Here is a 16600-nt window from a genome sequence, read left to right as displayed (position 1 = left end):
ATCTTTTTTTTTTGTTTGTGGTGCAATTTATGTTGAATCTTGGAGGTACGAACCAGATTTTTTTTCTTTTTAAATCAATGACATTATTTTATCCGTACAACATTTTTGGTGCCTACTGTGTATTCCTTTTGTTAAGAACGTAAAATGTTCTTGCTGTTCAGCACGTAGGCGCTTTGATAGAAGGTACAGACATACTGTATCTGTTCAATTGGCTTGTTGGGATTATTTCATTGCTCATTGCTTTACCAGTGAGAAGCCTGCTGTGTCTTTGCCACACTTCTCTAGGTTATGAAGTTCAGGTCTGACCCGGAAGGATTTTGCTCTGTATCATGGGAGAGGGCAATCTGGAAACTGGTCCACATGTTTATTCAACCCAAAGCCTCAAAACTGTGCCAGATGGCATGATGGCTTTTGTGAGGCAACTGAGAAACCACTGCTGATCAGACTAAGACAGTCAAGCTTATTTTCACTTACAGCTCAATTTGGATTTAAGCTGTAGCACAGAGAAATGAAACACAGGGCTTTACACCCTGGTGCTGCCTAATCCCTCTAAAAGTCATTGTGAACTGATGGTTAAGCAAGTCTTCACTGGGATGAGTTCAGTAGGTTAAACCTATTTCTTAGTGGACAATGATCCACATCAAAAGAGCACAATGCAATTCAGCACAATGTGTTTGGGGTTGAATAAAAGCACAGAATGTGACTTGCCAAGAAGAGAAGTGCATTAATAAGCCTGCTTCCATCTTTTTGCCTTAACATATACATGTAGTTTTGACCCAAAGGTAAAGGATCTTCTCTGAAATTAGATCAAGTATAATTTGAGTTTTTATTCCCTATTTGCAGGGTAAAGGTTGATTTCAGATTATCTGTTGTATTAATGTATTGTTAGTCTGAAGGTTTGCTTATTTTTCCAGGTTATGGAATCACCATAAGCAAAATAGTTTCATAATCATTGGTGTTGTTTGGAGTTGTAGTACATATCTTGTTTTTCTCAGATATAGTTTAGAAGAAAAATACGATTACTGGTTCAGATCATGATAGACATGTTATGTGGTTGATGTGCTACTCAGGAATTATTGGAGAAACAAATATTACAAACGAATTCACTAACAGTGATATACGTCAATTTAAATTACAGAAAAATTATATGAATTATATATTATTTGTTATATTATTTTTGTTTGCTTTCGTTTTTAGGGATATAATTTATACTAAAGTGTTGTAACTGTAAAAATACTACTGTGTGTACTGTTCAATAGTATTTAGTTATGGAGAATTTGACTAATGAGGAAATACAGCTAAACATTCAGCCTATATAAAAATTGACACATACATATATTTCATTAGCTGTGGCCAATGCTAGCCTTCTAGCGATACATTTATTTTAATGTATTTTGCAAGCAGTAGAAGAGGAAATAATTGAATTATAATTAACACTCATCTTACTTGATTTGCCTGGAAACATTTTAAAGAGGATTTTTTTTCTAATTAGAATTCTTGTCTTATTTTCAAATAATTATTTCAAGGTTGTTTCTTCAGATTAATTCTGAGACCTCCTCACTGACTTAGTTCTAGAGAGTCCTGGTTCACAGTATCACAATTCAAAACGGATAAAGATAACTACCAAAACTTTAATTTATTGCCTGGGGAAAATACTTTTTGCACAGGAAATATTCTGAAATTTAAAATAATCTTATATAATTTGGCCATATTAATATCTCTTGAAAGCTTGTGAGTAAAAATGTGACTACATCTTTAAGCATGAAAACGTTTAAATTAAAACAGAGTTGAAACAGTAGTTCAATACTCCTTAAAAGCACTTAATTAAGAAATCAAGTCATTGCACTGATGTTGTATGTTGTATGATGTTACCAATGGCAAAACCATAAAAGATTTTTTTAACAATACTATTAGAAGGAATAAATACCACACTGCAGTGTTTATTCTATAATCTTTTCCGTATTTTAATTTATAAGGAAATCCTTGTGATTTCTTCATTATTCAGTAAATCTTAACAGAACAGCATAAAATCCCACTTGTAGGTTTAAAAAGAATTCTGGACAAATAGGATTCCTCAATCACTTGTTGTTCGGACACATCATAAAACAAAATGTCAATGCATCAGCCAAGACAGAAATTTAGTATATAGGCACAAATGCGATATACTGCATGTCCTATCAAAAGTAATTTTGTTTAAAATAGTTATATTGCTTGTGGATAATCTTTATATTCATACCCTGCCAGCAGAGTGCTGAAATAAAAGGAAAAAAAATGAATTAATTGGCAATTTGTCTGAGCATTGGAAAACCCAAATCAAAGGTAATTCATGAGAACATGAAAATGAAGTGCCGTGTTTTAGGTGAAGTAGAATTCCAGTACAGAGAAATGTAATAATGCATCCATAACCCCAGACTCGGGAGGTATCAACATGTTGCCTTTTATAAATGGAGTTGGGTTCCAGATCTGATTGATTGATTGATTGATTGACTGACTATTCTCATGCCGGTCAATCACCTTTCCTGTGATACTTAGGCTGCAGCCCAGCTGATTTTAATCAAGGGCATGGCACCACCTGGAAAGATAACATCATAACCAGCCACAAATATCTATCATATCCTTAAATAACATCAGCACACATTGAGATATGTTTCATGTTCTGACAAAAACAAGTGTGCATGCAATGGCTCATGATTAGGTAATCACTTTTTATTTTACAGAATATGACAGAACAAATAAAAAACAGAACATTCAAAGACATATTGTGTACAATGAGATGAAAATCTGGAGAAGGGACTGCGGTATCAGTTCATAAGTCACAGTTAACCAAAGTTTTTATTGTTAATTTAAATCTGTGGTATTGGACGGGGGATGTCATGGCTAATTGCTGTTTCCCTTTATGCTAATTATATCTCCCTTTCTTTTTACCCACAGGTCACCCTATAACCCTGTTCTGAGCCTGACATTTGACAGGGTAGTAGCAGTCGGCGAAGCAGACGACAGAGCCGTGTTCAAAACTCTTTTAGATCCGGGTGTTGAACTACCAGCAGGTTTGAAAAAGTGTGTTTCTTCAAAATTGAGATGTTCTACTTGGGTGATGTAGAATCATGATAGTTTATTAATTTTAGTACAAAGAAATGTCTATTCCTTTATACCCTTAACTATAAAATTATTCTTTAATTTTTTTTAATATCTGAAGCAAAAAGTATGATTCTTGAATGACTGATGCCCTGCTGAAATTTACTAGTAATTTCTCACAGCATCATTCACTATGTAATTATTATGGATATTCTTAGTGTTTTTTAGAGTATGGAGGAGGGAAATCATTTCCTAAATTGAATAGTAGATGTCTTACAGAACTGTTTGAACTTGTGCAAAAGCCTGGCTAAATTCCTGATATGTAATTGAGTTCACATTTAAATTTCCTCTGAATCTAAATCCTCCACATCCTTCTGCATGTTGCAGCAGTGCTTTGCCGGGGGTTCATGGCCAACTTCCTTGTTGGAAAAAGTTTGTATTGTCCAGGAACATATTTTCTGTACTGACTTCATATATTTATTTTTTATGTTGGAACCAAAGCAGACACTTTTTTTTGCTACACTTTGCACATACTGTATGTTGCCCTGTTTTGCTACACTCGGCACATATGGGGGACATTGTGATTTAGTATGAAGAATCTATAAAAAGAACACACCTTTACTTCGTTAGTTGTCATTCAATGCCTAAAATCTAAGTGATCCTAACACAGCCTATACAGGACTTCTGAAGGACTCATTACACTATTTTATATTGCTATACTGTACATATTGATATTCATGTGCTCTTTGTATTATTATCTTTTTTTTTCATTCTTAAACAGCAGTACTTTGCACCATAATTAATCAATAAAAGTGACCAATGATTTCTCACGTTAAGACTGAGTTAAGACTACTTTAAAGATTAACACTATTATAATTCCCTTACTGACTCAATAAATATTACTACATAATCAGCAGTTATTTGCAAACTGTACATGAGGGTGTGGACTATTGGATCCTAGGTATTCTAATAAACTAGCTTAGACAAATCAGCTAAATACTGTATCTGATTTTTTGTTTACATTTCATGTTCTGCCCTGCTGTTGCGTGCAGTTACATGTCCTGCAATTTATATTTTTGTTGTATTTTCTATTGGATTAGAGCTCAGTAGAGTATAACTGATAGATGCGTGTTTGTGTAGGTGGGAGGTATGTGTTGGATTTCCATCTAACTACCACCCCAGACAGCTTGGGAGTCAGCAGCTCCAGGAAAGAGTGGATTTAAACTCCCATTTCTTACAGCTTAAGGTAATTTTCATATCACGGGTTCAATTTTAAATATTCACCTGACCTCCTGTAAGGTATTGCAGTTAGGCAATGTGTCAATAATTTTTCTAGATAACCAAAAATGCATATGATGTGAGCATACAGTAATTGCATATTAACATAAGTAGTGCATCAATGACTTCAGAATTACTGCCTACACACTTAATATTAATTTGTCATTTATACATACCTGACTTGTGTGTTATCTTTATTAACTTTAAGTGCAAGAAAAGCATGTTAACATGTAGATGAAAGAAGAAAAACACATCACAGACAGGCAACATAAATACAGTGTGCATGAGATGTATAATTAAATGCAACTCATCTCATGAGGTGAAGAAATTGCTGTCCTATTTTTGTGCAAACCCTTTGGAAAGTACAAGTTGCATGGAAAATCTGGCATCCAAATGGGATCTTTTTTTTTCTTTCTGTGAATTTTAAGTCTGGAATTCCAATGAATAAAACTGCTAAACTGTTTGCTTTAATATTATTTCCCCTTGGATTCAACACCTCTTGTTATCATATCTAAAATATTTGTAGTATGAGTTATTTGGGAAAGTAAGTAATTGTTGTTATGAAACTGTAGGAAGTTATTTTATCCAGGTTCGGTTAAAATGGTGACATTTGTGAAACATCACATTCACCTGTCCAAGGAAGCATAAAATTAGGAACAAAACCAAATGAAACCTTGGCTGCTCAGCCTACAGAACATAGGTGAGGAGCAGAGACTGGTAATGATAGGGCGGTCACATGCCCACTTATCCACTTCATTCTGGGGTCATTTAAGGGTTACACCTTTAAGCAGATTTTGAAATTTAAGAGCAAATATAGGTAGGAAGGAGATTGGGTAGGCTATTACTTTTCAATTCAAGAAATGCATAGTAGTAATAAAGCTTTTTGTGTTTTGAGAAGGTAGATTACTGAACTTTTATTAAATCAATTTAGGAGAATCCACAGATGATCTTGTGTCCCTCCGTTCATATTGAAAGAAGAAGCGGAATATCCCAGCCGAGGCAGAAAAGTGATCAAAGCCAGAATGCAGCAGTGTCACCTGTTTGGCCTTTATCTCATGTGTGGATAATCACAAAGGTATTTTCCATTTTGAGATGCAGCCTGAATCCAGGTCAGAAAAGGATCACTGTGTTTTATTAACACACATTCGTGCTCTTGCAATATCATTTTGCAGCATTGTCAAGGTTCTATTACTGTAAAAAAAAGATTATTAAGTTTTTCAGTAGATAGCTTTGAAAATCATGCTGTTTGCCTGGTAAACTTCCCATCATTTTAACACTGTTATGCTGATCAAATCCAGGTGAAGAAATAGTCATTCATTACATACTGTTACATATATATCTTTTGTTACCTGGCACATATACAGTTATATCACTACAACATAACCTCCTAAATATTTGTTAAAATTAATAACAACACTCTGTACATGTCTGTGCTCTTAGAGCTACGCTGCCTGTTATTGTGAGTTAGGAGTTTTGCAAGTACAGTAGGTAAATTCCAGTTCACCACTCCCTATTCCACCAAAATGAATCAAAATGCACATGGTAGAGGGCCCTAGAGTTTTCTTACTGTCTTGTCATGGCATATGTGGTTGAATTTCATTATTTCTTGTTCGTGATTATTGGAATTTTCCAGTTTCTTGCACTAATTTATCAAAATTTCACAGTTTTTTGAGTCGTAATTGATGTTTCATAGCTTTTCATATGGAAAGATGAAATTGTGTTTGGATTTGAATAGGCTCATTTGCTTTAGACATTGGATGCATTTGTTTGCTTTGCAGCAAATGTGAATTAGGATGGAAAGAATATTTTTACATAGTTTGTGCTTCAGCTGTACTCAAGGATAGAATTTTCATATAAGAACTATGCGGTAGAATTTGTTTTTTGCTTCATTTTACTTGTATTTCGTGAAACATTACATTTATAGCTTATAATTGGTCATAGGAAATCTGGGAAGTAATAGCTCGACATAAGCTTCACATTGTGCAGTTTACAGTACAATGTAACCATTTTCCATCTAATGTGTGTAATCCCAAATATTTGGCATATAAAACAGCTACTCAAGTTGAATGTATTTAGTCACATTTCAGTTCCAGTAATTGCTCTTTTTTATTTTTGCACACAAAATATGAAAAATATGCCTCTGTGCCTATTATTCCATTTCGCTGAACTCCCTGAAGGGTTTTATCATGCTGATCTGAGCCAGTTCTGTTTTTTTCAATTAAAATATGACACCATTTAAATTTCTAGCCTTTGCTTTGTGATGTGATAATTGTTGATTATATTTGTTAAAATAAAGGATTTTACATTTAGATGCCTGCCTATATTTTACATTTGGAATGTGGTTTATCAGGACTGGTGAAATAACAAAGGTATCCAATAAATAATGCATGTTTTTTATCATGCACTAAGAGCTACTACATTCAGTCTCAACTTTTTTTCTGAGGCATTACTGAATCTTAAATTGTACCCTATGTGGGAGAGTCAATGAGAGTTTAAAACGTCTTTTAATGGATTTAAAAACTCTTTATTAATATATTTAAAATAATGGCCACTAAAAAAATAAAAGGGTACATATTTACTTTAACTATGCAATGCCTTTAAGCTCTTCTCCACAGGTCTTCATACATTTAATCTATACTTGTACTGGAAAAAATGAACTCCTGTTAGCAGTGACACGTTATAGACCTTAAATCGTTGCACTGTGAAATATACATAAAAAGACAAATGAAGATATCATTGGTCTCCTCTGTTTTGCGCTGAACTGTAAAATTCCACTCTTGTTACACTGGAGATCACTGAATCTGACTGGGCCCAATGAATGATAAGTTGAGTACAGTGTTTCACTTTCTACGATTGTTAATGTCCCAGGCTTACTCAGGCATAATGACCTCGCCATTTGTGACATCTTGTTTTATTTTCTGGTTCTTTTCACTCATTCAAACTTCTTTTTTCCCCCTGGTATTGAAAGACAGGAGCAATCCTGAGCAAAGCCATGCCACAGTTCTGCCTTGCTGTCTCTGCACTGCCAATTACATTGAAAGCTGAGGATGGGACGTCTTTAGAATTATATAAACTGAGCATACAGAAAAGGTACTTACATTCTTTGAGTTCCTTTCATGCTCTGCTATATACACAGCAGCTGTAGTGTTGCTTCCACTTCTGCATACCAAACTCAAGACCCATTTGAAGTACTTCAGTACTGGAAGAAAAATATCTCTGATGTCCTCTGGATAGAACTGAACTCGGTGCCTGAGTGGTATCTGATGCTGGAAAATCATTGTAGTTCAAATATATCTTAAAACAATAACAGAATTGTGCTACTCCATCATGATATTATGTAAAGATTTTTTAGATTAACTTTAATTTAAATTGCCACCCTGGGGATGAATGAAGTATTGAGAATGGAATTGAATTGTTTAATATCTAATTCATGTTACCATTTGCAGGATCAAAGGTTCCATATATCAGAAGTGGGGCTTTGGAAAAGATGGTCACATTTTTTCTGTGGTTTGTAATATATGCATTCTTTTGTATAGTTACTGTACTGTATAGTCTCTTTATGGTTAGTGCAACACTTTATTTTATTGTGTGTCTGTAAAAAGGTGTAACATAGCACAAAGCCTTGGTTTCAAAAAGTCTTGCATGCTATTTTAGACGCATAAAGAATCTTTTACAGAACAGTATGAAAACTGTCCATTACCCAAATTCTAAGCATTTTCTGCTGTATATAAAAGAGTAAACAAGATGTACTCTCTTTGTGTTTTGCATTGTTGGACGTATTGTGACAGTCATTCTTTTTTGATTGTTAAAATAGTGTGTAACATAATTCCTAATATGTCTTGAGTGAGATGGCCTGATGGTACACTTTTGCCTTTGTCCTTTCCTACAGGCCCACTCAGAATTTGTCCTGACCTACCTGGAGGAGCTGATTGTAAGAGAGGTGACCCAGACAGAGAGGCACAATCACCATGGGGCCTGGTCTGCACAACGGCAGGAGGCAGACAACACTGCTGCTGAAGAGGTTAGTCTGGAGAGCCCAAGGCAGGTCATAGAAAACTCTTTGAAAGACATATTTCATATTTCACAAGGTTCTCCAACATAACACAATAATTACTGTACTTGGTATTTTATTTAGTATACTAGTATTTTAAACACTTTGAAATATTTTGATTATGTGTGTGTCTGTATATATTGAAAGATAAAAAAAACAACAAATTAATTTTAGTATCAATGGCATTTATTGCATTTTTAGTTTAAATATATATCTCAACAAAGGAGGGAAAAATAGCTTCCTCCTTTAAAACTTGTCTGCCTTTGATCAGAGTCTCTGAAAGCCATTTAACTGTCTCTCCTTGGCTGGCTTTTATATATCAGTTTTTCATTTAAAACCAATACAGTTTCCATTAATGCTCCTATTTGTTTCTTTGATTAATCTTGATTTTTTTCCCAGCACATTGTTAAAGGAAAATTATTCAACAATTGTTCTGCACAGGAAACAGACCAAAGTAGATTTTGCAGTATTATATGTGGACTGGAATCCAGTTTAGTATACGATATTAATGTGATTGGTTAGCTAGATATCTGAAGCACATGTCACTTTGGGTATATAAAAAATACCTTGTTTTTTCATGGAGTATCTAAAAAATATATATTTTTTCATTGAAACCTGTTTAACAGGGAAGACAGTTTATGGTAATATTTATGGAAACTGTCCTGTTTTCCTTTGGTAAATTAATGCTACAAGTACAGTGTAATTAATTAAAAATATTCATCACTCCACTGAAAATCGTGTATAAAAACTTCTCTTGCAATGCATGACCTATATTTTCTTTGGATTTAGCGATGATTTAATTGAGGATTGATATCTATATATATTCCAAGAATAATTGTTTAAGTGTTTTGCTTCTTTCCTTAGGTTTCAGGATACAATGTCAGTGACACCAATCAGAAGCAAGTTCCATTACCCATAGACACCCAGCCAATGCCGCCAGGAGCCCTGGGGGAGAGTGCCCAGCTGACAGTGGCACTAGTGAGGAAACGAGAAGACAAACAGCCCCAGGCCTCAGCTCAAAGGTAGGCCGCTGACAGAACTGATAGTTATTGTTCAATGACATTAGATGTTTTCCTTCAGTTTCATGTAAGATTGATTTCCCAGATATTTTTGAAATATCTCAAAAGCCCTTAAGCTTACAGACAAGCACCAATTTAAGAAGCGAGAGAGAGGAGGGATAAAGAGTGGAGCAGTAAAGATGGGAATGAGGAAGCATCTGTAAGAAGTTATAGATATTTCTATTTATCCTTTCTTTCATATTATAAAAGGTTCCTCAAAAAATACTTCAGGTAAACTTACCAATTTCTGTCACGTTTCTACAGTATGAATAATGGTAATTTAAATGAATTTGCTGATGATCCAATAAAACAAATTTTATAATGGCAATCATTGTATCTGTTGACTTGAGAAACTTTATTTCGCGTACATTTACAAATTAGTACTGGTAAGGAAAAACATAAAACTAAAAAAAAATCACGATTAATTCATGAGTTTGTGGAGTGGAAACTTTACATATTTTGGGGTGTATAATATAAAACGTCCAAGCTGATTATATCAAGTTATTTGTGAGATTTTTGTGTGCATCTTCACCATTTTAGCCTCTGTAATGCAATTTAACAATGTCAGATTTTCACTTCACGTTTCATTAAGGTCTCATATTAAATTGTCAACTCAACAAGTAACACATTTGTGAATTTCATCCTTGTTCCAGATGTGTATATGCAAAAGATGAATTGCTTCACTGTGTTTAATGGCTGTGTACCTCAACTGAGATACTTTCACAGAGCAGTAGTTTGATGCTTAAAAATTATAAAATGATACGTTTCATTTGCAGCAGAAGCCCATTTCTTTATATTTTATCAGCTTGTATAGTTCATGTTCATATGCTCTAGTTGTCTTTCAGTGTCATGGAAAAAAAAACATTTTTGCAGCAAAGATATTTTCTTCCATATAAATCATGTTTAATGACATGGTCTGGACTATAATTTATTTCCATATAATTCCCAAATAATGCCCTTAAATTAAAGAGCAATTGAAGAATTTTGCCCTTCACTCTTGATGTCTAATAATGCAGTTAGTGATGCAAAGTGTAAAGAGGCTGAATTGACCTAATTAACTTTTGTCTAGTCTTTATTTATAAAAGAGCATATACAGTATTACGGCTAATATCGTATGAGTAATTACTTGATAGAATATATTTTAAGTGTCTTATGCTTAGCACTGACAATAATATTTGAAATAATATCACTTTTATAGTAGCTGACATATGTGCTTCATTAAGATTTAATGAATGGAACTTCCAAAAACATATACAACTATTGAATTTCTTAATTTAAATGCACAGTTTTTTTTTAAAACAATGCACTAAAAATTATATTAATTAAATGGAAAATAAATATATTCTAAGTTACTGAAAGCACACCATGAAATGCATCTTACGATCATAATGAATGACAGAAGTGTGATCTACATTCAACTTAAAGAAGCAAAGACAAAATTAAGGAATTCTTTCAAAGTGCTAATCGTGGATTTGTTGATACAAGTTTATCAAATCAAATGGCACACCTTTTCTATAATTTAACGATAGAACTGTAACATCCAATGAAGCATGCTGACCCAGCTTGTCACCCAGTGACCTGTGAGAAGGAAATAATGAACTGTGAGTAGCCGTCATCTTAACTGCTTCTGACAGTTTGGCTATGGGCACATCTGTGTTAGTTGCATGGAAAGGCCTTTGTTGTTTTCCCACTAGTGACTTTACAGACCGCTAAGGGGATTGCTGGCCGACGCTCTCCTGCAACGTTCTCTGCTTTCAGGGGGAGCAGCTGTCACTGACAGAGCTGGCATTTGTTCTAATGATGTTCTTGGCATTTATTTATTTCATTTTTTTTTCTCCTCCTCCTCTCTCAAACAAATAAAGAAATGCCATTTGAAAAACGTTATGCTGCTTTTCTATTGATACAGAGGAAAAGCAAAGCAAAATTGCACAGATAAACACACGAGACCTTTGTACCCTGTGTCTGTGCATACCTTTAGTGATCATTCTGAAGGTCACTTCAGCAAAGTAGCAGACAATGGTGCTGAAATGACCTTTTCTTTACTAGAGCTCATGATGGCTTAAGGCTTTTTGACATGAGATTGAGATTGACCAGTTAAGTTTGTCTTGATGAGTGGTTAAAGTTTAAATGCACATTAAACTTTGCTTCTTTCTCAAAGAAAAGGCTGAAAGACTGAGCTTTAATATTTGTTTATACCTTACAGCTTGAATAATTGTTTACACCTTATGCTTAATGGATTTTTTGTTCAGAGATTTTGCATTTTCCTTTTAAAGTTCTTGGTAGTTCATGGCTCTTACTTGTAGATATTGTTTCGTTTTATTGTTTTTCCTGTAACAGTCATATAATTAATCTTAATATCATACAAATTGTGGGTATTATACTATGCAATTACAGTACATGCTACTTACTGTATAAACAGTATTCAATATATCCAGGCAGGAAACTTGATTTTTTTTAATTTACCATATTAAACAAACAAAATCAAAAGTCTGTGTAATGAGCTCTGTACACCAGTCAAAACTGTAATTGGGCTCAAGGCTAAAGAACTAATCAGTTTTGCAAGAAATATTTCTGTGGTTTTATTACTTAAGTGCAGTAAGGTTTATTTTCTTTACCTTTCCAGTGGTAAAAGTTTTTTGTCAAAAAAATGCAAAGCTTGTTTTTTTTAAATAAGTGAAGTACTTCAGCAAGCTATCTTTGCATTTGAAATATACAGTATGAGAATTTATGTTCACAGCAACCAGAGGCTCTTCCTTGTCTGCTTGTCCCTGAAAGCACACTCAGCCTACTGAAGTATTTATTAGAATGCCTAACACTTCACTTCTTAACCTCCTTTTCTACATAATAATGCTGCTTAAATTATTTAGAATGTCTTGAAAGATGTGATTGCTGAGTTAATTATTTATTATCAGTGTCTCAAGTGCTCTTGTTTTATTACATTAAAAGAACTTGGGTGGCTTAAGACTTTTTGTAAGTCTAATGATGTTAATGAAAATCAGTTTGTACTCCATAACGGGGATATTTACTGAATTTGGAAGTGTGATGTGTGAGATTTGTCTGTCAGCCTTTGTATCGTCATGGTTTCTTGTATTGGTTCATTATTATTTTTATTTAAAACAAATTGTTATGAACCAGAACCTTATGAAATGGCATTCATTATAGTAAATAACAGGAGTTTGATTTCTGGGGAAGAGGGAGACAAATTTAAGAATTATACAATAATGAAGATAATTAACTTTTTTATTAGACATCGTAGATGTAGAGCAAAAAAATACATATTTAAACGGCACCTGATTTAACCACCAACAAATGTAATGATCTAGTGCATTGTTATATTTATTTGGCTATTACTCTGGTATTTCTCTTGTGAAGATTGTTTGGCTTTCTGTAGTTTTACTTAATAAATCATATCAAGAAAACAGATTCCATATGCAGGCTTGAGAATTTGGGGGGTTTATTATATAACATTTAGTTAATAATTAGAAACCCTGGATGTTTCCCTCTCAGTGTATTGTACAACCCCGAAAATATAATAATTAATTTTAGGGACTGTATTTTGGTTTATAAATGTAACTGATGTTGGGTACATCCTCCATGATGAACTGACTTTCCCCTCTCGTCAGCTACTCAATTTGAATTGAAGGGGTGAGTGGCTTTGCACTGATTGGCCATGCTGCTTTTTTTCCCCACTTAAATTCCCTTGATAAGCAAGCTCTCTCCTCCTCCCCGAGAAGAAGAGACCTTCTGCCTGGCACACACCACATCCAGAAAGTCAATGCATTGCTAGGATTAGTTCAGCTCCCAGCCCAACTGGTGCTGAGCTGTGTGTAACAGCCTTGCTTGCAGAGGGTCACCCCAGCGGGCTCACCACTGAAGCCACCGGGCCAGTTCTATGCTCCATTACCTTGTGCGGTATATATCCCCACTGATTAACCAGTGGTAGTGGAGATAAGCCAGAATTTATCCGTCTGGGACCAAACCCTTTGCACAAGGCTAAAGCATCCATCCAGATACTGTGGTAAACAACAGGGCTTTGGGGGCCAACAGAATGTAGCCTCTTCATGGCACCCTGCTAAAGAGCAACTACCTCTAATCCCTGTAATCAAAACTGCACTCACTGGTCATTACATAACTTTAAATCACAAAAAAGACCATTGTCGTATAAAGGACACTGTCTTTGTTTTTATATGATGTGTATGATGCAATACTGACTCAAGTACTGTATAAGAAGACCAGTTTTTAAAAAACTTTTTTGCACAGTGACTGAATTTTTAATACCAAGTAGTAAGATGAGATGTGTACAGTAGGTATGGATATTTTTAAGGAAGAGTTCTTAAATAGTAATAGTTTTGTTTAAAATGATGCTTTACCATTTTAAACTTTCTCACAGTGAGGCCACTTTTAACCTCAGAATCTTCATATTGTTTGCACTATGAAAATTATTAGTTGCAGTTTGTCACACAAACACCTTTTGTTTATTTTAGTTTTAAATAGGAAAATACCTCATTTTCATGGTAATTGTTGGACTTTTTTATAAAAAAGGGAATTTTTTTATAAATCTGGCCTGTGTATCTAAATTGTACCGAGACTCAACAGGTTGCAATCAGATGTTAGCCATTTTCCATCACAATAGGCAGCTCATTAACAATACTTGCTATTCACATGTCCTACAGTATGAACATTTGTAAATAGTCTGTTGGTTCTTGGCAAGAGAGTGATCTGTAATACAGATGTATTCTTTAGTGACAGACAATTAAACATTGTACTGTAAAGTGCTCTTTGCTTATTCACCATTGAATATGTATGGTCTAACCATTTTTGACTATGTTTAAAATAAATTACAATGTAAAATAATTGATGAAAAACTGCAAAGAAAGAAAAAAGTATTTATTTTGACTTATAATAATGAGTACTTTATGTACTAAACTATCTGTTTTAATAAATTGCTTCAACATCATCAACTGCCTGCAGCAAATTTTAAGTAATAATCTCCAGTTGGCCTAAAGAAATCAAACTTAGAGATGAGGAAAATCTGCCAAGATAGTATATTGCGAATGAGGCTCAAATCAAGAAAAACTGGCTAAATTTTTAGCACAAGGTCAATTGCAAAAAGCTCTTGTGGCTAAAAGCGAGCCCAATTAAGTGATCTGATCTGTGCCACAGGCTTTGCATGTAATCTCCACTGTGTTCAGGGTTAAAATCTGCCTGACAGTGGAGAGAAGAATTCACTTTGGCGACGGAGTTGTAGAAACCTAGACTTGGAAAATCACCATCATTATTTTAATTTAGGTATGCAGGTTATGTGTTAGTACCAACATGGCAAGTCCCTGTTAATGAAAGAGTCATGTGTCAAGTGAGAAATCCTAAATCAAGGAAATTGCTGTGAAGCCCAGGAATGTTCCTGCTCTGTCTGATGTTGTTTGTGTAGCCGTGTCAACCAGACAGCAGCTCCTCTTTAGGTTCAACTCAGAATACCAATTGGGGCACTTTTAACGGAAGTTAAATGTTTCCCCAAATCCGATGAATTGATCAGTGGGAGCCATTTTCTACATGACTAGTGCCTGCGCTCAGCCGCACATCCGCAGAGCAGCGGAGGTCGGGGAGCAGAGGGAGGGGCAGTCTCCCCGGCACACTCACGCCTGCTATTCCCGATGGTGCCTCGTCTTGCCTTGCCCTGCCTCGGCGAAGACAAGTGAAGCAAGCACACTATGCTCAGTGGCATTTCCAAATGCAGCTCAGCTGGAGGCCTGCGCTTATTGCATGAGTGGCACACACCAGGGGGAAAAAAGAAATACATAATTTCGGCGAAGCAATAGATTGAGATCCATCACCCCACTCTGCAGCCTAACTGCACCCCCCCCACCTTCACCTTCCCACCTCCTTCTCAAACCCAGCACCAGCACATCACTAATAGCCTCAGCCGTCTCCGATTTTATGCACATTTCAGTCACAGTGGTATAGCTCCATTTCAAATGCATATGAGAGAGAGGTGCTTAATTTTTATCACCCAACTGTGTGATGCCCATTCTTTCTGGTAATGTCATCATCTTTCTAATGGTATTCCTGTCATATCTCCAAAGGTAATAGAAAAGCTTGTGAAGAAAAAAAGTAACCAATTTCCTAAAATAACAAATGAAAATATCCAGGGACACACTTAGGAACGATAAGCTTGTTTCAGATAAACGAATCTATTGTGATAGTTGATTGCTGTTGCTGCTTCAGCAATGCACAATGTTTTTTTTTAGTCTAAACATGTGTCAACAGAAACAGCACTACATTTGGCTCACCTTTAAACTAGCAGTTGCTTTCTGTGTAGATTCTTCTTTACTCCTTTTCTAACCGTGCTAAAGAGCTGAAGGCTAAAAACATGGGAAATAGAGTATGCCAGTGTAGAAAAATCAAAGGCCATAGGTTCTAGCATCCCTTAAAGCCTGCATGCTCAGGGTTTTAAGTCTTTTTGGTGAGATTTCTATGTTATATATACAGTACATCATATGGTATACTGTACTATGCTGCAGTTACTGTTGTTCTCGCAGGGTAAAATCAGCTTCTTCTAGCTATGTTCTTACATGTGATCTTTGGAACTTCATGATTACTAGGAGCAGGGTGACTGAAATATGTTCAGATTTCAGTTATTTAGCAACCCATGCTAACGTAGACATCATTGGTTTCAGTGCAGAGAGCTGTGCAGCATGAGAAGGCGTCACCATTGGTGCACTTCATTAACTGCTTTACTTAATTTTTGTAAACAATTAATTTTTACTGTGTTCAGTAGCCTCAGTATTTGTTCGATAAAACAAATGTCAAACAATAACATCAAAATATATTTTTCTGTTTTGCCCTGACAATTTCTTTTAAATTAAAACAAGCTATTAAAAAAACATGCAATTAAATTCATTGCACAGTCTAATTAACAGTGAACATTCCTGGACAGATGCTAATACTTTCTGAAAGAATTTCAAAAAAGCAAAAGGTTTATTTTTCTTGTAGTAGATGTCTCTAATGAATAGCCCTCTATGACAAAAACAATTTATTCAGTTAAAGAAAAAATGGATACATTTTGCTCATTGTCTGTTTCTTTTTTCTAATAATATTGCTTACATTCTATTATTTTAAACGTAAATCATTTTCATCTTGA

At 34.9% G+C, this 16600-nt stretch overlaps 1 protein-coding gene across 5 annotated transcripts in view; it reads left to right on the top strand.

The window, feature by feature from the left end:
• Positions 1–16600, top strand: part of LOC102685698 (doublecortin domain-containing protein 1-like) — a 108575-nt gene that overhangs the window by 54138 nt on the left and 37837 nt on the right. For all 5 annotated transcript variants that reach the window (XM_015338463.2, XM_015338464.2, XM_015338462.2 and 2 more), the window contains 7 exons: positions 2932–3057; positions 4216–4321; positions 5285–5428; positions 7322–7443; positions 7800–7860; positions 8243–8374; positions 9269–9426. In XM_015338463.2, the coding sequence (XP_015193949.2) occupies positions 2932–3057; positions 4216–4321; positions 5285–5428; positions 7322–7443; positions 7800–7860; positions 8243–8374; positions 9269–9426 (849 nt within the window). The remainder of the gene's footprint in view (positions 1–2931; positions 3058–4215; positions 4322–5284; positions 5429–7321; positions 7444–7799; positions 7861–8242; positions 8375–9268; positions 9427–16600) is intronic.

This window comes from Lepisosteus oculatus, chromosome 21 (genome assembly GCF_040954835.1).
Source record: "Lepisosteus oculatus isolate fLepOcu1 chromosome 21, fLepOcu1.hap2, whole genome shotgun sequence".
NCBI classification, from domain to species: domain Eukaryota; kingdom Metazoa; phylum Chordata; class Actinopteri; order Semionotiformes; family Lepisosteidae; genus Lepisosteus; species Lepisosteus oculatus.
The sequence above is the reverse complement of the archived record's forward strand: the minus strand, read 5'-3'. Positions and strand labels throughout refer to the sequence as shown.